This window comes from Tubulanus polymorphus, chromosome 10 (genome assembly GCF_964204645.1).
Source record: "Tubulanus polymorphus chromosome 10, tnTubPoly1.2, whole genome shotgun sequence".
Lineage (NCBI taxonomy): Eukaryota > Metazoa > Nemertea > Palaeonemertea > Tubulaniformes > Tubulanidae > Tubulanus > Tubulanus polymorphus.
Genome location: NC_134034.1, coordinates 12,281,962 through 12,307,968, shown reverse-complemented (window position 1 = coordinate 12,307,968; position 26,007 = coordinate 12,281,962). Strand labels below are relative to the sequence as shown.

General features: G+C 40.4%; 2 protein-coding genes across 2 annotated transcripts; one reads left to right on the top strand and one right to left on the bottom strand.

Annotated features, from left to right (window-relative positions):
- The first annotated feature begins 13,162 nt into the window (after positions 1-13,162).
- Positions 13,163-17,368, top strand: LOC141911922 (chondroitin sulfate synthase 2-like). The gene is made up of 3 exons (XM_074803027.1): positions 13,163-14,444; positions 15,126-15,268; positions 15,793-17,368. The coding sequence occupies exons 1-3, from the start codon at positions 13,367-13,369 to the stop codon at positions 15,964-15,966; spliced, it is 1,395 nt and encodes a 464-aa protein (XP_074659128.1). The 5' UTR covers positions 13,163-13,366; the 3' UTR covers positions 15,967-17,368.
- A 685-nt stretch (positions 17,369-18,053) lies between these two features.
- On the bottom strand, positions 18,054-22,507 carry LOC141911950 (vesicle-trafficking protein SEC22a-like). The gene is made up of 6 exons (XM_074803072.1): positions 22,184-22,507; positions 21,447-21,613; positions 20,148-20,360; positions 19,517-19,650; positions 19,090-19,179; positions 18,054-18,828 (listed from the first exon to the last, which is right to left on the bottom strand). The coding sequence occupies exons 1-6, from the start codon at positions 22,363-22,365 to the stop codon at positions 18,628-18,630; spliced, it is 987 nt and encodes a 328-aa protein (XP_074659173.1). The 5' UTR covers positions 22,366-22,507; the 3' UTR covers positions 18,054-18,627.
- Positions 22,508-26,007: the final 3,500 nt, after the last annotated feature.

Here is a 26,007-nt window from a genome sequence, read left to right as displayed (position 1 = left end):
TCCAGTTCGGACAATACGGACCGTAGCGCCTAGCCGTGAAATTACCACCATCAAATATATAAAATCCAGCCCGCTCGCAGTTCTCTGACATCACCGTTAATTTCAAATTGTTTTCATAGATATCGACTTTCCATCTAAATTGTAATACATTCATGCGATAGGTTAATGTGTTCTTTTTTGTTGGAAACAACGAGTTGACTGAAATCGATTTCATCCGCTGCATCTATAACAACAAAAAGTTACACATTTTAATTCAGATTGGTTTGACTTAAGCGTGATAAGCTCCTATTGGGAGACATTAACTCCAATGTGGTGTGGGGCAATGGTGGGTCTATTTACTCATATCCCATTCATCATGCCATACGTCTATCTAAACATCAAACTCTGTTCAAATATAGTCTGAAAATGTTTGGAATTGGATGTCTTGATCCAGTTCCACAATTCTGACCGAGATTAACATCAAAAACATCGGAATTGACTTACTTAGACTCTTTAGTCAAACCTTACTCAGAACTATGGAACTGGGCCCTGTATAAAATGATTTTATTTTTATTTTCTTGCAATGAATAAACTCTAACTTGTATTTGGGTAGAATCGATGGCGATTTGTCCTACAGTCGTGTACAGAAACACATCCGAGTAGTTTGCCCAGATGTACTGGAAATTGACATGCATGGCAACTATGAAAGATGTTTCATTATAATGGTAGACTGGCAATAGTATCAGTATTTCGAAGCTAATGAACTAAACCCACAGTTGTTGATTATTCAAACAATTTAGTTTGAAAATTTCGAAATTTTGACAAAACTTCATCATCAGTAAAACGAAAATGTTCAGTTAAACCTTGGAAACTGTAAGAAAAAATTGTGATTGTCAATATGGCGTCGGTCACGTGATAGTAGCACACGGCTGCTCGTGCGACCTACCTTATAAATTCTTTTCAAATGCAAGTCTTGTATCGAATAAAACTTTCTTCTAAAATGAATTGCAATATCAGAATTTACATGGCTTGTCTTTATTAAAATGCACAATATGACGAGAAATCCGTCAGATTTGACACTCAGTGATTCCAGGTAGTTGTTACCGAGTAAAATATCAGTTCCTACAACGCGTAGCCCTTCCAGTTTATACACACCGATGACGTCACCGTATGTGACGAGATCACGTGTCCAGTTGAAGACGACGTACTGTAACACCTGCACTGTGATAGACCAGCAGTGCAGGTGTCTTGATTCGGTTATAACGTGTAAACTGTTGTCATCGGGAATCAGAACACCCGACCCGTTGTGATAGTTTTGAATCAGTGGATTTAAGATGTTCCAATCGGATATTTTGTACAACTGGACTAACAACAGCGACGATTCAAACTTCACTTGTCTGTGTCGCACGGCTATAACGGCCCGGTTTGATCTTGTATAAAATGATAATGGAGGATGTCCTTTTTGTTCTTTTAAAATACCTATAGGTTTTTTATTACCGGTTTGGTTCCATCCATCGTGGATTTCCACGAATACGGCCCGTTCAGAACCGGGTATCATTTCAAATTTCAAGTCGACGAAAGTCAAGTTCATAGCGAATCCCGGCGTAACTTCGGCGAATTCCAAAAACAACTGACATTTCATGAAACGAGTAATCGCGAATTTGTACCCGGAAGTTGTTTCTAACGGCTCTATTCTTAGTTTGGACCTTCCACAGTTGTGACTTATTTTCAATCGACTTTTTTCGAAACGATACACAATATAAACCCGACTACCTCGCGTGCTATCGACAGAACTCGTATATATAAACGATATCGAATCATTACGACGGATTTCGCGTTGCCCGTCACCGCAGAATCTGTCACCCGATTCGCGAACGCTGAAGTAGTTATCGCTGCAGAATATCGACGACTCGATATCGTAAAATATCCGAACGTTGAAAGTTCCCGACAAAGAGCTGTTGACGAACCAACGACATTCAATGCCGCGCGATAACGAAGGGTAGTTCGGTGAAACGATATAACCGGACGTAGAATCGACGGGGTGCAAAGTGTTGTTGCAAGACGAACTGATCGTTACAGTAGATGATTCGTCGGTGGAGTCAGCGCGATCAGAGCGCGCGATGCGAACTCCACAGACGATCAGTGACGCTATAAACAGCGCTCTCAGTCGCTGCTCCATACCGAACAACGTCAATTCTATTGACAAAACGTATTTCACTCGTGAAACCCGAGGAATGTTTCATCGGCGTGACTCGAACTAATGACTTCCTTCAATCCAATAATCATGAAAAACGGTCATTGATACTCTGATGTTTTCTCTCTGCCCTGCGGCAGCATTTCTGAAATCCAGTATCTACTGCATCGATCTTCCGACTAATTACCGAGCAGTATCATATACAATTTGTACGAAAGTTCGCAGTCCAACTATATCCTATATACGATGATTTTATACAACTGTTTATGAGAAAATCATAGCCCTCACTGGATCCAGTACTTTCAGAATTTAAAGACCATCTACACTGTGAATACATCCCATATATCCGTCACCAGAATTTAAGTTGCTTTTTGAGGTTGAAACGGGTTGAAAAATAATTTTCTAACCTGGATAATTTTAAGAATGTAAAACCAACATTCAGTTTTATCACGGAGACAATCCTTTGTTTCTTTATCCGTTACGTATGTATGGTGGATGATTCGGGACACAAAATCTCAAATAGATTTTTTTTTTTAGACCATGAGATTTTACATATTCAAACCATTTATAGAAAACTCGGATAATGTTTTAGAGAAAGCTCTTCACAAAGCCAAAAACGTATTTTTCTCTCCTTCACAACCACGTAATCCTACTGACTCATCTAAGCCTCGTAACAAAATTACAGTTCCTTTTGTTCTCTGTCTTGGTAGATTCAAACCTGCTCTTCGCCAATAAAATACCGATTTAATTTTCAAGTAAAAAAAATAGAATTTCCAATTATTGCTCCAATAACAATCTGAACCCTAATGTACATTGTGGAGTTTAGAGAATTAATTGTTCTGATTGTGACCTTTTCTGTATCGGGGAAACGGGAAGGAATCTCAAGGATCGTATTTAAGGAACAAAAACGGGATGTATAGAAAGCGGGGTAGTGTCCTTCATTCTTTGAAAACCGGACATAATTTTAATTTCCCCGGAGCCAATATTATTTTTCCTAACAGTTATCTCACTAAAAGACACATAGTTGAATCTGCTTTGATTATCACTCATTCCGAACGCTCCGTCAACCTTAGCAAAGGTTTCAGCCCCCATAATAATCTACTTTCCGAATATGTCAGCACTTAATTCCCCATAACTTAATGTGCAGTGGTTAGTGTCTTATTCCACGTGTACATATATACTTATATTCATACATATACTGTGTATTTATTTGGCAAGTCATTTTAGACTGAATAAGGGTGGTAGCAACCACCCGAAATATTTCGAACTTTTAAATAAACTTTTTAGATTTATTCATTTATTTGTGGGATTTTAATCATTGCCTCATCACGGATATTGTGATTCTCAACAGATTCGTGTTTAAATGTTAGTAAAAAGATTTGTGTTTTTTATGCACACCGCTGAAATCAACCTTTTCGTCATGAAGAAACTTTTGGCCCAATTTATATAATATTTGTGGCTTTAATTCACTCATTCCGGAGATAATGGGATTGCGTCATCGGGGACTTTACTTTTGAATATTTTACGCGGAACAATTTTTTTAGATGGAAGTTGTTTTCAGCTGATGTTGAAATCAACTGATTGTTTTTTCAGTAGATGTTGAAATCAACTATAGTTTTTTTCAGTAGATGTTGAAATCAACTATAGCTGTTTTCAGCTGATGTTGAAATCAACTAATTCTTTTAAACTGTACTAAATATTCTAGGATTTTTACGCCATTATCTGAAGTATCTATAAGTTCAATAATTGAATATGTTTCATTAAATAGTATTGAAACTGTAAAAAGGCTTATTGTGATATTATCAATTTTATCAATTTATGATCTTGCATACACTAAATTCTTTAGTGATTTTTAACGTTAAATAGTGAAAAGAAGTTATTAGTTTCTTTTATTTCAATTTTGAATTCGGTTTCTTCTTTCATTTATATAGCAAAATTTTATTAAATTGAATTTTCTAGATTACTTATATTCTAAAATCTAAATTATTTACTTAAACTTTTTATTACTTAAAATCTAAATTATTTTACTCACACTTTACTTACACTTTTATGTTGAAGATCTAAATTATTGTACTGTTTTATTAATTTTCAATGTTTCCATTAAGAATCTATTTTTAACAACTCGTTAATCACTCCTTACTTTTGATTAAAATTTTTTACTATTTTCACTATTTTTCTATGTTTTCAGTGCAAACCTAAAATTATTCTACTCACACATTACTCACAATTTTTATATTTAAACATTTTATCATTCTATTAACATTTTTTCATTAAAAAGTTTGATTATTCTATTATTTTTCTATTTTTAACACATAAATATCAGAATAAGTGTATAATGACATATTCAGATGGACCCCTAGTTTACTAATGTTTTCAGGAGTGAATTTTAATTGATCTCAAAACCAAAGAAAGCATTCTTCAAAAATTTTGAAAATCTGACTCATAATCAAATTCTGTGAATCATTTAAGGTCTTTTGCTCGAATCAAGCCAAGGGCTCAGGTGGCTAAAATTCAATTCCTCACTGTCCTATAATGCCGAGTACGACGGAGTTTACACACTGAAAAACGTTGCGCTGTGTAAGTGTAATTTGGATAAGTCAGCAATATAATGACGGCCCTGCCCCGCGCGCTCCATCTGAGACATAAACGAGTTGGACTCGGGATGCGTCAAGGCCCGTCATCTCAGTCTACAGACTGTAATATACTCAGGCGCGAGGTCGAAACGTTACCTGATAGACATTTTATCCTCGATTGAGATGCAGTTTACCTACTGGACCCCAGCTAATTGATAATGCTCAATAACCGATGAACTATTGGTACCTAATTACCATCTTCGGTCCCAACGTTTACAGATCTGAACCGTCTAGTGCTGCCTCTGAGTTTATCATTAGCGGTGAATACACGCACTTACAATATGATACAATATTCCTACTGCGGCATATGAGTAAAACGTTAGTTCACACATTTACCGTCTACGATTTATAAGGGGCAGCACTTGACGGTTAACAATTAGGCCAGCGTGAGTTGGCTCCGGTATAAAACCAACCTGCAGAGGATGCTGAGTGTATACAGGGAAGCGAGTAAAACCATTGATGGTAGCCGGAAAGCTCCGATAGCAGAGGCAACCATCCCTGGCAAGCAATGATGCATTGATCGAGCCACGTGCATGATTACACTGGTCAGTTTTAATCATGATTATGTAATTCTTACACAATATAAATCAGAATGAATACGAAAATAAATCTGTAGCTCGGCAAATGATCTTAACTTGTAACAGCACAATGCATGGCGAATCCGCGAGTCATCACTTCCGGTGTGGAGTCATGACCCGCCATATTGAAATTTGGTAAGTCTAGGAATTTTTCCAGTTTTTTTATCCTTGAATTATATCTACGTATTAGTTAACAGTTCGGTATAAACCCCGGAGATGCAGGTACATAACACCGACTCTAAAACTGACCTGAGACCCGGCGCCAAACTATATTCAAAGTCGTTTTTGAAGTACGTCACGGTTCGGTGGTCCGCACCTCGCCTCTCTGCTTACTACACAACACGTACGTATGAGGGAGAAAATGTGAAAGTTACATGTGACCTGCTTGTTCAAAACAAATAATATGAAAACGGCAAATGCAATCAATCTGCTAAAAAAGCTTTAGTTGTGGTGTGAAGATCGATGTTCGACACAAACAGTAACAACAGCAGTACAGCCAGTTGTGATGAATGACCTAAATAAGTTATTACTGTTTACAGATTATGTTGTGGTGAATATTACAAGGAATAATTACAGTGACCTCCTTTTCTTATTGTTACAGATACAAACAACAGATTTCATCAATCCTTCCTTCAACGGTCGGTTTGAAAATCAGATAAAAACAACAATATAAACTGCCCCCCCCCCCCGTCACTGGCTGTAACTAGGCTGAGATCTATTAATCATCTTTTAGAAAAGGTTTGTCTCTCATTCATTCAATTGTGTAACTGATATCTGTAAATAGTCTACAATCAACAGATACCACATTGAAATCTAATATTCTTTATTTCAGGCACAATTCCTGTTTACTGTGGTATGAAACAAGATTGAGTCAAGCGCAACGCTGTAGGAGCAGCAGAGCAGGAGTATTGTAGGAGCAGCAGGAGCATCATAGGTGCAGCAGGAGCAGCTCGTAGGAGTAGCAGGAGCAGCTCGTAGGAGCAGCAGGAGTATCGTAAGAGCAGCAGGAGTATCGTAGGAGCAGCAGGAGTATCGTAAGAGTAGCAGGAGTATCGTAGGAGCAGCAGGAGTATCGTAGGAGCAGCAGGAGTAACGTAGGAGCAGCATGAGTATCGTAAGAACAGCAGGAGTATTGTAGAAGCAGCAGGAGTATCGTAGGAGCAGCAGGAGTATCGTAAGAGCAGCAGGAGTATCGTAAGAGTAGCAGGAGTATCGTAGGAGCAGTGCAGGAGCAGCTGAATGAATCACAGAAGAGACAAGATAAGTAGTTTTAGAATTATGTGTTCATTCATACCACTTATTGATAGAGGAGTTGAAGATGTTCAGGACCAGAGTTCAGTTTATCTTCTAACAGACTAAAACTAAATGTAGAATCATTATAACGGTTATTGAATATATCTCCAGCAAGTATCTGTATCCATCTTCAGCTCACTTCACACACAGCTATAGATCAGAGTTCCTTACAGCGACCACTGAATCAACCTTATCATAACAACTGAAATAATGATAACAGATTCTATTTATGAATACGTATGAAGCACATCTAAAACCAAAGTGATAGAAAAACAGAAAGTTGTAAAATGTTTTCTGACGCAGTTTGATTTGTGTCAGATTGTAACTGTAGAAGTTTCACTCATTGTTTCAGTCTAATAGAGATATAACTGATGTAGCCTACATGTAACACTGACTGTGTAACACTGCAGTCATTTATTCACTTATTCCTCCTCGGTTTGAAGAAGTTTGTTCTCTCATCTTCTCATCGTGATAAGAATCATTCTCATCCGTGTAACTACAACATCGTAACATTTCTACTTATTCAATCATAGAGGGAATGAGTAGTATGAGGTTTGGGTATGGAATGGGACAGGGTATGGTGTAGTTGACAGTTAGGGTAGGATAGGGTAATGTGATAAGGTAAGGTCGGTTGGATGATACAGGGTTGTTTGATGTGTTTAGATTCGATGATGAGTTTTATATAGATCTGTTTGGGGGTAAGTGATGTATGTGGTAGTGTACGGTGTGTATGTTCGGAGGGTGTATGATAACGGATTGAAAGGTTGCTGGTAGAGGGTGGTACAGTAGCATCCTCACTCACCAGGGCTCGTGTTGCTTCCTGCTGAAGCTCACGTCTACACAAATGCTGCCCGCAACTTTATCCATCGGTCTGTTGGAATACAAGGAATTATCCAGCCAATGAAAACAGAGGAATTATCCAGCCAATGAAAATTATGGAAATATACGTTATTGTTGTGTTGGACCCTCGGTAAGCAAAAACTCTATCGACCACCAGTGATGCCAGTCACAATGAGGTGTACATGTTTTACTGTTGGCAAATATCCTTCAATAAACTCCAATAAAGGATAAGTTGATGTCAGCAGCGGAGAATACGGAGTTCCGGATCGGGAAAACAACATCACAGGAAATCATTGTATTTGTCTGAGTCAGGTCAAGGGTCAAGGTCTAATCATGTGACCTGGCAGTGACTCGTCTGCCCACACGGCAACCCAACCACTCTCCACCCGCCCGACCCCTGGCAGTGACTTGTCTGCCCACACGGCAACCCACCCACTCTCCACCCGCCCGACCCCTGGCAGTAACCTGTCTGCCCACGCGGCAACCCACCCACTCTCCACCCGCCCGACCCCTGGCAGTGACCTGTCTGCCCACACGGCAACCCACCCACTCTCCACCCGCCCGACCCCTGGCAGTGACCTGTTCGCCCGTCAGTGGTCTAAAGCCTAGCCTTCATCGACACTGCGATTGGAGACAACTGGTTGCCGGGCAGTTTTCGGCGCATGAGAGCAACTGGCTATGAAGGAAGTTTCATCAGTGTTTTTGAGTTTCAGTGGAAGGCAACCAGACCCTGGCGAGTGAGGATGTGTAGTAGTGATGCTGGTATGGTATGTGTAAGGTAGGGGGTGGTGTGTGTAGAGTGTTAAGGATAGAGTAAGGTACAGTTAGAGTAATACGAAAGTGTAAGTTTGGGTAATGTGGGGTCAGGATGTTTGGTGTTGTTGAGGTGAGGGTGAATTCAGTAGAATTTATCCATGTCAAGTGTCCAAGTGGCAAATTTGGAAAATTATTTTTGAGTTAAATCTAAGAAAATGGGCTTTTAAAATCATTTTACCAGTCTTGTTAGATTGGCTAAAGAACTAAAATGGTCTTAGCCTGGTCTTAAGTTGTAAGATTGGCTATAGAACCAAAATGAGTTTAGACTGGTCTTAAGTTGTTAGATTGGCAGTAGAACCAAGATGAGCGTAGACTGGTCTTAAGTTGTTAGATTATTGTTAAACCAAAATCATTTAGAACCAAAAATCAAAAAGACTATGTGGCAAATTTGGAAAAAATGGATTCAGGTCTGATTCGTGTGATCCAGTTGACCTAGGATTATTTGATTAGAGTCAGACTCATTGATTACGTAGGGGGGTAATAGATGGAGCCACAGTTCATGCTTTGAACAATGGTGAGTGATGCTCTTGGCGTTTCACTCACCAGGAGAAAGTCCCCCCATAACTTCTTTAGATAGAAATCTCCAGATAGAATTCTGTTTTTGTCTTATTTGTCTGTGTATATATGTCTGGTGATGGTGACATGGATGGTGATAGGACAGTACAGCCTGGGTGATGTTGGGGTAGGCAAATGTGATTCAGAGAAAGTGGTCCAGTCCGGACTGGCATTACCTCCTTCCCTTCCTCCTTCCCGCGCTTACTATTCCACAATCTCTATATAAGATACGTCGAGTATGATGCTATTGAAGATTGAATTCATTGATTCATTTAGGAATTGAAACTTGTTTCATTGAACCAAATGTCACTGCAAATAAACAATATCATCAAACAATGATATGATTGTGATTGACTATAGTGAACCACTGCCCTAGTGCAGTTTTATGTCACAAAAAGCTTTTTTCCACTCGATACAACAGATGATAGTGCTACCAATCAGACTACCTGTGAAGGGCAAGCAATTTTTGTAGGGGACAACGAGATTACAGATATGCTTGCCCCCCGTGCAAGTGGATTTCATTCCTTATATGGGATTCTGTAAAAGCACTGATTGAGATGGATTTAAACCCAGTTCAATTACTATATTTCTTATATATTCACGTACTGCCGGGTGGTACTGATACAGAGCAAGGAGAGATAGAGAGAGAGAGAGAGAGAGAGAGAGAGATAGAGAGAGATAGAGAGCCATAAGAAAAAGAAAGAACATGAAAAGAGTGGGGTCCGAGAGCAATTCGGAGGTTTAGAGTCCTGCACACTGAGATGGCGGCCAGGGGTCTATTCCTACCTCGACTCAAAAAAAAAAAAAAAATGTAAAGAGTGGGGTCCGAGAGCAATTCGAAGGTTTAGTGTTCTGTTGGCCTAGATGGCGGGCAGGGGTCTATTCCTACCTCGACTCAAGAAAGGTGAGCTAAAAGCCACCAAGCACAAAAGTTGGGTCCAAAGGGTAGTCCACTACTGGCTTAGAGAGCGGGCAGTGGTCTACACCTACCTCACGTGCTTAAAAATGTTCACCAAAATGGCAAATAAGAAAGTATGTGAGAGTGAGAGTGAGAGTGAGAGTGAGAGAGAGAGGAGGTGCTGAGTTTCATGTATCACTGGGCGTAACGTGACAAATATAAGAAATAATTCACAGAAAATCTTGAATAATTGTGTTGTGGGTTCAGAGTCCATTTCTCATCAGTTTGTTATTTGTAAAGCTTGTAGTCTGGTAAAAACTATTCAGAGATTTGTGAATCAGAAGATTTTGCCGTCATTTGCTTCATGAATCGTTCACTTGTTAAAATGAATCATGTGACACACATGTAAAATACTGTTACTGATTTGTCATTGTTTTGATGTGTCTTGATATTCAAAATGTTGCAGGTATCATCTAGTATTTCACATGGAATTGAGGAGTAGTTTGAGGGATTGGGAGGGTTGGAGAAGCATTGAGATGTCTAAAGGGAGCGGCCTGGAGGAGGCTGAGAGATGGAGCGACCCCATCAATCACTCATCACACTCTGTACTGTCCTAGCTCCACCCCTTATATCACATCACGTACCTTCCACAGACACCACCCCCGACCTCACCCTCACCTCAACAACACCAAATATCCTGACCCTGCATTACCCAAACTTACACTTTCATATTACTCTAACTGTACCTTACTATATCCTTAACACTCTACACACAGCGCCCCCTACCTTACACATACCATACCAGCATCACACCTGTACCACCCTCTATCGGCAACCTTTCTCCATCATCATACACCTCCCTAACTATACATCGTACACTACCACATACACCCACCCCAAACAGTTCTATATTAAACTGATCATCTAATCCAACCATATCAAACAACCCTGCATCATCCAACCTGACCTTACCTTATCACAATGTCCTATCCTCCCCTAACGTGTCAACTCCCATACCCTGTTTCATTCCATACCCAAGCGCCATACTACTCATTCCCTCTATGATTGAATAAGTAGAAATGTTACGATGTTGTAGTTACACGGATGAGAATGATTCTTATCGCTAATGAAGATGAGAGAACAAAAATTCTTCAAACTGAGGAGGAATAAGTGAATAAATGACTGCAGTTTTACACAGTCAGTGTTACATGTACATCAGTTATATCTCTATTAGACTGAAACTTCTACAGTTACAATCTGACACAAATCAAACTGCGTCAGAAAACATTTTACAACTTTCTATTTTTCTATCACTTTGGTTTCAGATGTGCTTCATATGTATTCATATAGAATGTGTTATCATTATTTCAGTTGTAATGATTAGGTTGATTCAGTGGTCGCTGTAAGGAACTCTGATCTACAGCTGTGTGTGAAGTGAGCTGAAGATGGATACAGATACTTGCTGGAGATAAATTCAATAACCGTTATAATGATTCTACATTTTGTTTTAGTCCGTTTGAAGATTAACTGAATTCTGGTCCTGAACATGTTTTCAACTCCACACGATAACTGGTATGTGTATGACAACAGAATTTCAACAGTTCATTTCATGAATTTGATAAATTGAAGAATCTGTTATTTTCATTTCAGTGTCAATCATTGCTGAGGAGTTGTAGAATCTGATATAGAACTGATTTTCACAGTCAGCTACACACATTAACGGTATGTACTACATGTGTATGGATACAATTTAAATAAATCATACTTGTTCTGCCTCATCATCATCGTCATCATCATCATCATCATCATCTAGTTCTGCCTCCTCATCATCAGCATCATATAGCTCTGCCTCCTCCTCATCATCATCAAGTTCTGCCTCCTCATCCTCATCATCATCATCATCATCATCTAGCTCATCATCATCTAGTTCTGCCTCATCATCATCATCATTACATCATCATCATCATCATCATCATCTAGTTCTGCCTCCTCATCATCATCATCTAATTCTGCCTCCTCCTCAGTAGCGGTGTGCATCCTGAGGAAGCAATCAGTCCTCCTGCAATCACAGATTGCCCGCTCTTAAGGAGGTCAGGTGACGTTGGGTCTTTAGTTCACCTCGGTTTCAGCTTCTCAGTAACTGTTTGGAGCTGCATCTTACCTGACTAGATTGGCTGACCAGCTTGTATCGTTTATGATTCTACATTTTGTTTTAACCTGTTAGGAGATGACCAATTACCAGAAGTCCAGGGATGACCAATTTACCAATTGCCAGGGATGACCAATTGCCAGATGACCAGAAATGACCAATGGCCAGGCAATGACCAGCGATTACAGATTGCCAGTATAATTGTACGATTGATTTTCTGTTTGTGAATGTCACTGTTCTTTAATCCTATCAGTTACAGCCATGTTTTGATAAAATCTCTTACACAATCACCTCTAAACCTCTTACACAATCACCTCTAAACCTCTTACACAATCACCTCTAAACCTCTTACACAATCACCTCTAAACCTCTTACACAATCACTTCTATCTCATCTCTATAATAATTACTCTTATTTTAACTCTCATCAATCAAAACGTGGTTGTCATTGATGTTCACATGAACTGAAATCGCAGAATCTATTTTGTAAACCTGAATAAATGTATTTATTTTTGTGTTGTGTTGTTTATTCAGCGCGATCTGTGGTGATTCAATCACGGGATCCGCTCAAGTTTTTTTAAATGTCAACTCCCTCCAAAATTCTGGATCCGATGTTATCCATTGTAGTTTAGACCATAGAACAGAGTTTTATGTTTATGTTTGGATGAACTTAAGTCTAAAATCGCTAATCTGAAACTTTTAAATCATCATTTCACTAAATTGTCCAAATCCTCGATTGTCAATCTTCCATATCCGAAACCCGGATCTAGATTTTGGAACGTTAACGTAATGATAAAACTGGTTTGGGCGACAAATTCAGTTGTTGTTATTATCTTTAAACGCCATTCAAACCACTATTCCGTCGCCGTAGACCATTTTTGTCATTTATCGCTTTCGCATCCTCCCGAACACGTGTGGCGAACGAATCGTCACGTGGGGGTTGCGGCCCAGAACCCGTTCATTGAATGAGAGTGTATGTCTGATCATAGAACTATGGTCTGATTGGACGGTTAGACTGGTTGCCTGTCCATTACTGCACCGAAATCCCGAATGTTAGCTGTGACATGCTAAAAATCATCGTAAAAATGGGTCTCGTCGTAAAAAAACAAATTCTATCAACGAAGTTCAAGTCGGTCTGAAAAGTTATTTACTGGATAGTGCTGCCACCTACGGTATCCACACAATATCGAGCCCTTGAATTTTTCAATTCAATTAAATTTTCAAGAGATTCTACGTGTTTACGAATATGTAATTTGGGTTTCGACTGATTTACAGCTCGAACGATGTTTTATTCAGATTCTTAGCAGCAAAGAATAGATAGGCCTATTCCAATTCTTTAGAATGAGTGGAAACGAGAATTTTCAAGCGATGCCGATGGAGAATTCTAAAGAATCCGAGTAAATCACGGAAATTGACGAATTAAACGAACAAAATGCGGATTAAAACGACAGAAATTGTTAAATTCTTGACGTTTTTCGTGTCGGGTATGGTGATGAAAGCATTGTTTGATCTGTGGAGGCCGTACCCGGTCGATTGCACGCGCTGCGTACAGATTCACTGTCAGCGCCCCCTGGACGTGAAAGATATCGTCGACGAGCCGGGCGTGCGGGTGCAGCTTCGTGAACCGTTCCGCCCGGGGTCTATCAATGACGTCATACCGTACGAATATTTCGACGGGAAATATTTTTATAAAAACCCGGACGGTCGGGCGACTGATGAGTTCAGCGGGCACGAACGGGCCGATATTCACGATCTAGTCGCTCGCGCTACATCGTTCCTGTCGCTTAGCGATGACAACAATGCGAAGAATAAATTAAAACGGGTCGTCAACGGATACCGTCGTTTCGATCCGCTACGCGGCGAGGAGTATATCCTGGATTTAGAATTTGCCGGATCGTCTGCCGGACTGGAGTCCGGACAGGTTATGCGACATCGGCTAGAACTGGTCAAACCGGTCGACTCAATTCAGTTAACTCGTCGTTATCGACTGACCGAGATTCCGATGGTGACGGTCATGTTACCGGTATTCGTCGGACGCGGACTGGATTCGGACGCGATCGTCGACCTGTCGCGTCGGTTCGTCGACCGTTACGACCGGTCGCGTGACTCGCGGGTAACGCTATTAGTCGTGTTGTTCGTATCGGGTGAGGACCGCGCGACGCGGACTCGAGCCGCGGTGGTGCGCGCGGCGTTCGAGCGTCTGAGAATGACGCGTCGCGCGAACGTGAAACTGCGCGTGATCGAGACTCGGCGGCCGTTCTCGCGCACCCTCGGTTTGGACCTCGCGTCGAAGCAGGTCGCGTGGAATTCGTTGATGTTTTTCGCCGATCTGCACGTCAGGATGACGCGCGAGTTTCTGACGCGATGTCGTCTGAACGCCGAGCTCGGCGTCGCTGTTTACTACCCGGTACCGTTCTCGCTTTACAACTCGACGATGGTCGAACGTTTTACGCCTCGTGGATTCCTCGTGCAGCACGACTCTCACCTCACTGATATCAACCAATATACAGGTAAGAACACTCGTGAGGGGCGGGTCTTTTAAACGATTCTTATGATTCAATGAATTCTGGATTTATTGGAAAATCAGGAATTCAATCAGGATATTTTAATATTGGTGTCTTGTTGTTCTTGCTGGTGATGAGTGACACAAGGAACCTCTTGATAAGAAACAGCCCTCACTGAGGATACCTCATAATTTAATCAGGGAATTTGAATTTTTGGTGTCTTGTTACTTTTGCTGGTGATGAGTGACACAAGGAACCTCTTGATAAGAAACAGCCCTCACTGAGGATATCTTATAATTTAATCAGGGAATTTGAATTTTTGGTGTCTTGTTCTTGCTGGTGACTAGTGACACAAGGAACCTTGATAAGACACAGCCTTCACTGAGGATATCTCATAATTTGATTAAGGAACTTGGTCAAGTGTCGGGGAAATATCAGGGATTTTTGGATTCCCTGATCTGCTAGAGCTCTGCTTCATGCGTGTAGGCCTACTCCATAATCTTGAACTCAAAATACCACTGGATTGACTTCCACAAATCTGAATTGTTATCCTCATTGAGAGCATGAAGTAACCAACAGCAAATAAACCAAGCATTTGAGTCTGATGTATTTGATTTTGTGAATCAGGCCCTGGAATTAGTTCGGCAGTTGTAAGTTAAATTCAAACTCCATGTTATTGAATTGCAGGTCGTTGGGCGACTGACAGTTACAGTATGGTGTGTTTATACAGGAAGGATTACGATCAGGCCGGGTTTGATACTAAACAAACCGCGTGGGGCGGAGAGGATCGTAGTTTATACAAAAAACATGTGCTCAATCATAATCTGAAGGTAATATTCGTTATACTATCTCTATTCCTGCGTATATAAGGCGTTGATCTAGTATAGGGCATTCTCACCTGCCAAGGATAAGGGGAGTGGGTAGTGATTCCAACCTGATCGCATCACGAGACTGCACCACAACACGAAACTCTGTGCGACTAGCCCGGGTGCGCTGGTACAGGCACAGCTGACGGGACCGCATGTAGCAGGGACAGGCAGGCAAAATTTGGAAACGTGCCCTCTGTCACCTTCGGCGGGTGGCAATCAAACCCTGGCAAGCAAGGATGGTATAGGGGGACAACCCCTGTTTATCCATTGGGCCGGTTACCCCGCGTATGTCAAGATGGAGATTGTGAAATCCTGCTGCAAATTAACACTGATCATGTCTGTAAAAAATTGCCTACCTCTGTGAAACTAAGCCATGAAAGAGCTACAGGCCTATATCAAGTGATCTGATATTTTTCGATTTTCTTAACAATTTTAAAATATTTCAAACTCTCTTTCTTTCTTTCTCTCCGTCTGTCTGTTTCTAGGTGATTCGCGCCTTGGATCCCGGTCTGATTCATTTCTACAACGAAAAACATTGCGACATTGCCGAAATGTCGGTCGACCAGCAGCTGATGTGTAACCTGACGGCATTGCGGTCATACGCCTCGCAGGAACAACTCGCGCGCAAAGTTTTCCAACAACAACAACAACAACCTTGACCTCGATTGCGGTGACCTCGTTACGAAGGTCATTGAGCTGACCTCATCGAAATTCATGCTTCGTATCGTTTCCGAATCCATTCCGGGATTCGAGTCAATTTCAGCCAGGAATTCCCCCTATGACATCATCATATTATCGAATCCTCGCAATCAGTATTATTGTTTTAACTCTCGGTTGTTTTTCAAGTAAACCTTGCTTAACTGGACCGAGTTTTATGTTTAGTTAAAACTCGGGTTACAGATTTTGAATGAATCATGTAAGGTTAACTACTCAGTGTGTGTTTGTACAGTTAGACTTGGTTTTAAGTCATCATTTGGATAAGTCGTCACGTGACTGAAGATGTCTCAATCAATGTACTAAGTGTAAGTCATCATTTAGATGTAAAATGCTTTTCCCAACTACGATGACTTGATCAAGTTTGACTGTAGTGCGTTTTCCTAGTTTTACGTCTCCGTGTTTTTTTTAGATATGTGATATAGAATCTATTTATAAATCTATTATTAATGAATCTCGTTGTTTAGAACCTGCTAGATTTCAGTCGGAATTCTGCTGAGTGTGGGTGCTTCACTCGCTGACCGAAATCGGTACAAAAAATATTGCTGCTTTTTAAACGAAATCAGGTAAAATTATTCGTTATTATTTACTATAGGTGTTGTGTGCCGGACCTTCGGGTCGCGTGACAGAGTGCGGACCGGTCCAGCGTGACAGAGTGCGGACCGGTCTTACATGTTTAGACTAGTCTAATGCCTAACTCACGTCGCGCTGAGATCTGATCTGAGACTTGTTTGTCGGATCTCGGCTGCACTCGCGGGTCACCTGAAATCTACGATCATTTTAACCCTTTCAGTGCGTCTACACCGCAGTGCAGTGTATGAATCGATGATGGATTTTGCTAGTACACCGCACTGCGGTGTCTTGATGTAATTAGTAATTATCTCTCTTGAAAGATGGCAGTACCTGTCAAACATAGTGAAATATTAGTAACTAGTCATACACCGCCCCGCAGTGTAGACGCACTATAGTGGTAATCCCGTTTTTCAACGCACTAGGGTGGAATTTTTCAAAATTTTCAAATTATCTCCAGCACTATAGGGTATTAATCAGTCAGCACTGAAAGGGTTAAACCACCGAAGCTACTTACGGTAAGTCATCATGTGACGTATACATCGCTGTTCATTGGCTACGACCGTACGATCGGTCTTAAGTGCACTCCGATCCGATCTTGTGCGACCTGAGTTAGGCTTCAAGTTGTTAGATTTGCTACGTGGTCCCCGGGTTTAGATCAGACTGTATTAATACTCTCAACTGTGAAAAACTTTCAAATTGTTGAATTTTACCCACACGTTTATGAAGTCTGTATCAAATATATCGATGATATTTGTTACATTTCAATAAAGTGCAATCGATCAAGAGAACATTTTTAAAATAAATTCATGTATTTTCTTTATTTCATCTCTAGGACTGATTTTAACTTGAATTACTGGTACCGTATGGGGCCTGACTCTGTGAAAATACATTTACAAATTTTCACTACAATTTGTGAAAACATCCCTTCCCTGCTTGCTCTAAGAACTGGCGTACCTCAGAGAATTTAGGGGATTACCGCATGCCCTGCAGTGGATTTCCTCGGATTACGGCATGCCCTGGAGTGGATTGCCTTGGAATACCACACGCCCTGCACCCAGTTCCACAGTTGTGAGTTAGAGTTAACTCTGAGTTAAAATTAGTTCATTTTCAGTGAGTTAACTCGGGGTCAAATTTTAACTCGGAACTGTGGAACTGGACCCTGGAGTGGATAACTGCATGCCCTGGAGTCAATTGCCTCGGATAAGCGCACACCAAACTTCACAAATTTTCTAACTATGAATCATCATACTCTGACTGCAACCCAGAACTTGGATACCTCAGATAGAAATTCATAGGTGCGGTCAGATCTGAGGCAAGCCAAGTCTACTGAAATTTTGTGTCGATTATTTCCTCAGTGGTCGGTTCCCCAGACCTCGAAAACATCAAAGATGAATATGAACTTTCATTCTAATCTTGTAAACATAATGTATTTCTATATTTTTAAAAATATAACTGGTAATATATTATCGATACTCAATGGTACATGTATATAAATCAATGTTTGACAGTTTTAATGCTCTATTTCAAATTCATATATTCATTGTTTTAAGCTATGTCACAATCACACTTGTCGTCAAGGCAGCTGGGCTGCTTGCAAGGCCCAAATTTATACATTATAGTAGTGAATCTCCTCAGGGTACGAGATCCTCCATTATGCGCTTGGCTTTGATTTAAGTTTCTAATCAAGAAAATAGTGCTCAGAATTCAGCACACAGACATTCTAAATCGAAAATGAACTACAAACACCAGATAATTAGACATTTTATCAGCACACATTCAAAAACTGATCGTCCACACTTCACATGTGTTCAGTACTTCACCTGAGGCATTTTTAATTGAAAATGAACTACAAACACCAGACATTAGACATTTTATCAGCACAATCTCAAAAACTGATCATCTACTCTTGATGTGTTCAGGACTTCATCCAACTTTTGAATGCCTGGTCTCGGACCGATGTCCGAACGGATGTTTAGTTATAACATTGACGGATAAGTTGACTGATAAAGATGACAAGTTGACAATTGGACTTTTTAAACGTTGTACTGCGGCAGTTTTCCCTGTAATTGTCTGGTGATAATATGCACGGTCGAGAAACCGCAGACGGCGCAATGAAACGTCAACTGCAGCAAATTCCTCAACTCCGACAGATAAAAATTGCACAATAAAACGAAGATGAGCACGACATACGCCTGGTATTTCCTCCAGTGCGCCGTATGAGTTAACAGGTAGACCTAGCAGACGGAGAGAAAAGGAAATCGTACAAAATAATAATGTCATGATCTTAAAAACGGGCCCGGTTTTATAGACTGGTATTACCTTCAACCCGGGGGCTAACTATTGCCGATAATTTCTTTCCAAAAGACTTAAGCATACTTACATATTGTGAAATTGTTCTCGTGTTAGTAAAGCTACTTAAATAAAAACTCCCCGGGTCAAAGTCAAAACCAGTCAATAGAACTGGGTCCTACATTAGACGTAAAATTGATTTTTACCTGGTAAAGACACAGTAAGCAGGCCATTAGGAAGACTGTTCCGTATTTATAGACATCTTTCTCCTCGTGAAAACTGTGTGAACTGTCCGTCTGAAAATAGATGGAACAAACGTCGGGCAACCGTAGACGAATCCAAATTGGTTTGGTAAACTCTGCTCTACTCTCGGTAGCGTTGAGGAATAAATATTTCGATACCGAGTTAAGAATCTGGGAAATACTATTCTTAACTCGAATACTTTTAAGTCAAATTATCATTTAACTCTAACACAAATCACTGTTCCAAATGATTTGTGTGAGGGGTCTACTTGTCAGTAGAAGTATTTGCAAATAGATTCATTCAGTAAAATCTACTGACTTGAGCAGTAAGACTGAGTCTACTGGTACATCTCTAAATGACCGTTTTCAAGCTAGCAGATTTGACACGTACCTGACCGGTGTCGATATGACCATCGTTAATTATCGACATACCGCGAACAAGATTCAACACACCGCAAACTAAACACAGAATACCAGCAACGAAACCGCTCAGCGTCAACGGCATAAACATTCTCCTCGGGGATACTGTAAATATATCAAACAATCTGCTCAACGCAATATAGGAACGATCAGTTTTTGAAAGTATGCTGATGAAATGTCTGATATCTGATGTTTGAAGCTAATTTTCGATTGTCTCAGATGAAGTACTGAACACATGTGAAATGTGGATGATCATTTTTTGAAAGTGTGCTGATTAAATGTCTAATGTCTTGTGTTTGAAGTTAACTTTCAATTAGAAATATCTCAGGTGAAGTCCTGAACACATGTGAAGTGTGGACGATCAGTTTTTGAAAGTGTGACTGACAAAATGTTAAATGCCTGGGCTGGGTTTCATAGATATGGGAGAAAAATAGTCCCTGAGAACATTTTGAAATTTGTCAGTTATAACCGTGGTTTCTCATTGTTACTATCGTGGTTGTCACCCAGATTGAGGATTTATCCATAGGGAAAACTTAGATGCTCAGTCTATGAAACCGGACCCGGGTGTTTATAGGCCTAGTTCATTATTTTAAAAACGTTACCTCGTGATTTCCATGTTTTCACCATCGATGACGACGACGATGTTCCGTTTGATTGAGATTGTGGAGAGCTGTAGTACATCGATTCTAATTCCTCAGTCGTGATTCTCTGCGGTGGATTCGACGCTAAGTCGTGTTGTACGGCGACTAATCGATCCATTTTCATCGTCATTCCGCGATTATTGAATCTCGATTTCGTTTTCTGTAGAACTGTATCTGTTAATATAGTATAAATGCTACATTTCATACTCGAATGATGAATATATCCGAAAAGGTTGTCCCAGGCCGAGTGGAGTGGGTTAAACGAAGGCTACAGGTGCTGGTTCCATAGTAATGGCTTATAATATTAGAATTAAGCCCAGTCTAAGACCATATACATCTTATTCCTATGTAAACAATATATTAACTCAGGATGGCCACTTTCCGCCCATTTACAAATCCTATTGGAGTTTTCCCTGACTTTTCCATGTGATTGCACAGAATTCCCCGAATGAATCAGAGAAATTTCTAGGTTTAAAATGTTACGATTCATTCATTTTTCATTGAATCACGTACTGATTTAACCCTTTCAGTGCTGACTAATTAATACCCGATAGTGCTGGAGAAAATTTGAAAATTCTAAAAAATTCCACCCTAGTGTGTTGAACAATGGGAATACCACTATAGTGCGTCTACACCGCAGTGCGGTGTATCGTTAGTTACTAGTATTTCACTATGTTTGACACTTTCTGCCATTTTTCAATAGAGATAATTACAAATTACTAATTACATCAATACACCGCAGTGCGGTGTACTAGCAAAATCCATCACCGATTTATACACCGCACTGCGGTGTAGACGCACTGAAAGGGTTAATGAAACACGCGGTCAATAGCATTAACCAAATTCCATGTGTTTTCCAGGATTTTGGTAAAATTTGTCAGATTCCCAGAGTATTTCTAGATGTTTCTGATTCCCAGAGTTTTCCAGGTTATTGGCCACCCGGCAACTTAAGAGACCACTCTAAGGCTAAAAAAAATTGATACCTTGTTTCTCCGCTCTGCTGAGCTTAAATGTTGACCCGGCCGCCTATCTACCCTAATACATTACTTTTTTAAAAATCGTGATCAATTTCACCATAACAGACCCGGCCGCTATAGAAATGAACTGTTTATAAATTTTATCATATTTTACAAAAATGACCCGGCCGCTGCGGAGAAACAAGGTATCATTTTTATTTAGCCTAAAGATCGAAGAGGATCTTTCGACTTCAATTATCAAACTGGCCGTGATTGCTACTTGTTTCGAGCCATCCATACTCACCAAACTGTATAAACGCGTACGGTCTTTGCGCATTTTTAACTCTGATGGGGTCGTATGTACTGATAAATTGTTTTTGAATTTCGTCGAGGAACGCGAACGCGATCGTAGACGAGAATTCTAACTCCGACACTACGATGTAACAAACGTTGTTGACGTCCGTCACAAAACTGAAAACATAAAAGATAAACATCTTCGATTACTATCAGCTGTAATATACTGCCGACCGCGAGTGTTATTCTGCGCTGTTTGTCAAAAACCCCGGACGTTTCTAATGTGATTAACACAAAGTTCAGAGAAATTTTTAGGTTTAAAATGTTATTCATTGAATTTCGTACTTTGATAAAGGAAAACATGATCTAAATAGAATATCAAATTCACAGAGTTTTTTGGGTATTTGGGTAAAATTTGTTTTCCCTGATTTTTTTCTCGATTTATCTGATTACCTGAATTTCCAGGTATGTGGCCGCTTGTATGGGATTTTAGGGAATTCCATATGGTATTCCCCAAAAAGTAAAAAAACCCAGTTTTCTCTTGTTTGCACGGACAATGTTGCTTTGCTGCGACTAGTTTATGTTCTGTGAACAATTAATTACGTCCCCTTCTTGCCATAAATAAATGTACAATTGGGGTTGGATAGAAAGATGTTGAGGCCATGGGTCATTAAATCACACCATTCTTGTGTGGCCCGACACCACGGCAGGTTTAGCAATCTGATTCTGATCATACCAAAAACTTACCAGATAACAAATGCATCACCTTTCACCATCGACCGTTCGGGAAGTTGTGCCGCTCTTTTCGAAATGATTTTCACGTATTTTTGAGCGTCCACGACACCAGATTGCTGGTTCACTGTATTATCCGTCGTGGCCGACAGCGGTAAACCATCGTTTACTCGAGAAATCGTCGCGCACAGCAACATATTCCAACTTTAAAAACTGATCGAAATGTCAATGATCGAAATCGGGGCCCGAGGCAATCGTTGGGCAGATGGTACGACGATGTTTCGGCCACGTATGCGCTGAAAATTAAAAATTGAAATCCATGGGCGCGGCCATCTTGGATTGGTGATTATCGACGGAAAACGACATGGAGACAATAAAACTTGAATTGAATTCGTTGCAATAATTATCGGCCGAAACCGTTGTTGTGAAATCTTTCGGGTATCGCGGCTCATTAAACGTAAAATGATTCAATTTATATTTTGCGGGTAAAAACACAACAGTGCGCACAACACGTATTGGTAGAAATCAATTATTGACCAATCAATAAATCAACGTTCTCCTCCCCGTTGCCGAGTCTTGCACAGTCATGGCTTAGATCTAAGACAGTATCAGACCACTTAGTTCTACAACCTTAACAGCAGTCTTAAGAATTTAGACCACTTTCGGACATATGGTCATGAACCTGGGGCCAATTCAAATACAGATACTGAATCATTCCCTCCATTGTAGCCTCCACCGTGGTCGTCGCAGCCCAGCCAGATTCCGGTGGTGCAGATCAACTGAACACTAAGTGAGATTGGGCTGTTTAGGTCATTGAAAAGGCACATTTTTAAGCTTATCAGCAAGGCATCCCTCACTTTTGGTGAGAAGATGCCGGCACCGGGTGTCGTGACAGCTTCCAGGAAAACCTTTCTCCATCACTGGAGACCGTACAAGAACGGCAGTAACAAGTTAAGAAGCGTTACACAAAATAACAATTCAAAACATTTTGGGTCTATCGCACTAGGTCGGCTAGTTCTGGTCTCCTCACATGGGGTCATCGTCATCTTTAATTAATGGATTTAATTCGGACCATCTAAAGAAACCTAGCCGACTAATCCTACGTAAGAGACGTTATTGGTTCAGAGCTTATCGGTATAAATTCAGCAGCGAGTACCGTTTGGCGGACGGCGATCTTTTTACAACTCGGCGATTAGCCCTGGCTGACTTCGCGATCCGGGATCATACCAGGCTTAAATCCAATTAAGATTATCTGCGCAGATGCGCCCGTCAGAGTCTCCGAGCCGTCGACGGCAGTAGACCGTGTCGTCGTTAACGGCAAACACGTGGTCGCTATTTATCTCTTATTCAGAGGCAGACGATTAATTGAATCGAACTTGAAACGAGGCTGAGGCCATAAAACCAGCAATAACCATATCAGCGCCTAGTAGCAAATTGCCGGAGCCATCCTTTATTAGTTTCTATTACCTGATAAAGATCACCACTGGTCCATCAGCTGTAATTTAGTTATCACCGTACGTTCTTTTTTTGTGCCCGAATAGATAAAAAGTCGAATAGTTTTTTGTTGAAATAAATTGATGATTCGTAATCGGGGCGATTGTGGATTGTGGTACGATCTCTTTTACACATCGGATAGCACAGGGGTGATTAAGTGGACAATGATACTTTGCGAGTTTGAAGCATTCGTTTTTTGTCTGTACTAACAATCAATTCCATCGTAGTTGCTCCTTCGCAATGAACGCTCCTTTTTGATCCGAATTATAAAAAGAATTCTATTCTTCGTGATTTTTTCATGATATTTTTCAATAGAATAATTCCCAGAATTTCTTGCGACAAATTTTCCATTGTGTAATTTACGGCAGGAATTGTTTTATGAATTATTTGGAAGATTTAAGTTGAATTGAAACATTTTCTCTCCACAAATCAAACTTTGTATAAGTATGGCATAATGTTCAAATCAGTGTTTCATTGTAAGATTCTCGCGTACAGAACTGAGCCCACAGAGCCGTCACCACAATAACACGGACACCTTTTGTCGTACACGCCACGAACTGGTTTGTACCAGAACAATCAAAAACTGACCTATTTGGTCAATCTATAGATTGCGCATGAGTGGTCTGCGTAGGGATTATTCCGGGTCGCATTCAACACGATCTACCAGAGACCGGGGTAACATAAAATGATATTACTATATAACAGTGGTTGCCACGACCACGGCACCTCTCAGTTAAAAATACTCGTTATAAAGTATCTAATTTCGGCTTGATTTCCACGTATTTCGACGCCTCCCCGAGGAGAGTTAGTCCCCCTACAGAATCACTGATCACGCGAACAGATTACTCAAGAGATATTCATCCAACGCGCATTCTCTCTCCGAAACGTCTGCGACGGCGGCTTTGAATTTCGAATTTCATTAACGGTTTTAACGGCTAACGAGGAGCTTTTTGAATTTTCAAACAGCGCCGTTAATCGCTAGTTACGATGAAATTCCAACACGGTTTAGCAGCGCGTTGGTTCGAGTTGATAATACGGTCACGAATCGTCGCCTCATTTTTTCGACTGTTCGCTCGGAATTTCGTGATCGCATCGTGAAACATTTACACAGCTTCATCGAGAAATTGGAATTCGTACGTCTCAGGTCACACCAAATACAACGGAAAAAGTGCGTCACTTTTTATTGCTGCCTGGCGGCCTCCTTGAAATTGCGACATTTTCGCCATTTGACATTTCTAAATGCCGTTCAGCAGTTGACGGTGGCATTTTGCTTGACAATCATTAATATTTCATCACGGTACTGCCCTTTGTAGACATTTCTTAAGAATACGGTCGCCTACACAAATCATTAAATTCCTCTAGGTGGTCGAACCAGTAGAATAGCTGCCTCAAATTTTTCTACGACAGCGATCCTGGGTTCAAAAAGTACGTCACGCCCTGTAGCTATGAATAAAGTGTTTCATATTTGATAAAATGATGACAAGTATATTTTATGTGGTGGGTGTTGTCGATCAATGCCACAACTGTGCGAGCTACTGGTTAAACATTCTTAGGAAAAAAAGAAGAACGCCCGTAGTAATAATTATTATTTCCATCAACTTGTCAGATGTAAGGCCAACAACAGCGCGCGGCATCAGATCAGACTATCGTCGTTTTATTCTCCATCGGTGATGTTCCTTTAAACTCGAGTTTTTAAGTCCACTTTATTGCCAAAAAATATTTTCGTTAAAAAGTGATACATTTCTGAAAACGTGCACATAAATGCTCGGTTTCCACAGGGCCCAGTTGCACAGTTGTGACTTAAGTCTAAAAGTGGTCTTAAATCTTAAGACTGGTCTTAATTTGATTGGTTATAGAACTAAGTTAGTCTTAGACTGGTTTTAAGTCTAAGCCACGACTATGCAACTGGCCCCAGGGTTCATACGGAAGCCCTAAAATTTTTCCGAAAATACCCTTGATATATTTCAATTGAAAAATTGTGATGAAAACACTTAGGAGGGGTGAAAATCATTTTTTTGATTCGATGATTTTTGTAGAATTCAGGTAGGCGGATCCGTACTCCAAGTAATTAAAGAAAAGCCGTAGTTTGAAATGAAATGATATCGTGTCGTTGCCGAATTTCTTTTTAATGAATATCTCGCTGTTTTACTGTGTAGATACTTGAAACGGTCGTTAGGAGGATGGCTCCAAGCGACATCGACGCGAACCGGGATAAGAACGTCGTCGGAATCCAGAATAGACGATCACTTTACTGAAAACATTAAATTCTCTTGGATATTTTAATCAAATGCTCCAATACTCGACTCGTTTGAAATCTTTACTACGCACTGCATTCGGTATTCTAA

What these genes read in the sequence shown, in the direction of transcription:
- LOC141911950 (XM_074803072.1), bottom strand. Translation starts at nt 22,365, where the DNA reads ATGTTGCTGTGCGCGACGATTTCTCGAGTAAACGATGGTTTACCGCTG. An exon ending in GTCATATCGACACCGGTCAG is followed by an intron (nt 19,180 to 19,516) that starts GTACGTGTCAAA and finishes ATCTATTTTCAG; the next exon opens with ACGGACAGTTCACACAGTTT. An exon ending in GCTTACTGTGTCTTTACCAG is followed by an intron (nt 18,829 to 19,089) that starts GTAAAAATCAAT and finishes TCCGTCTGCTAG; the next exon opens with GTCTACCTGTTAACTCATAC.
- LOC141911922 (XM_074803027.1), top strand. Translation starts at nt 13,367, where the DNA reads ATGCGGATTAAAACGACAGAAATTGTTAAATTCTTGACGTTTTTCGTG. An exon ending in TGATATCAACCAATATACAG is followed by an intron (nt 14,445 to 15,125) that starts GTAAGAACACTC and finishes ATTGAATTGCAG; the next exon opens with GTCGTTGGGCGACTGACAGT. An exon ending in TGCTCAATCATAATCTGAAG is followed by an intron (nt 15,269 to 15,792) that starts GTAATATTCGTT and finishes GTCTGTTTCTAG; the next exon opens with GTGATTCGCGCCTTGGATCC.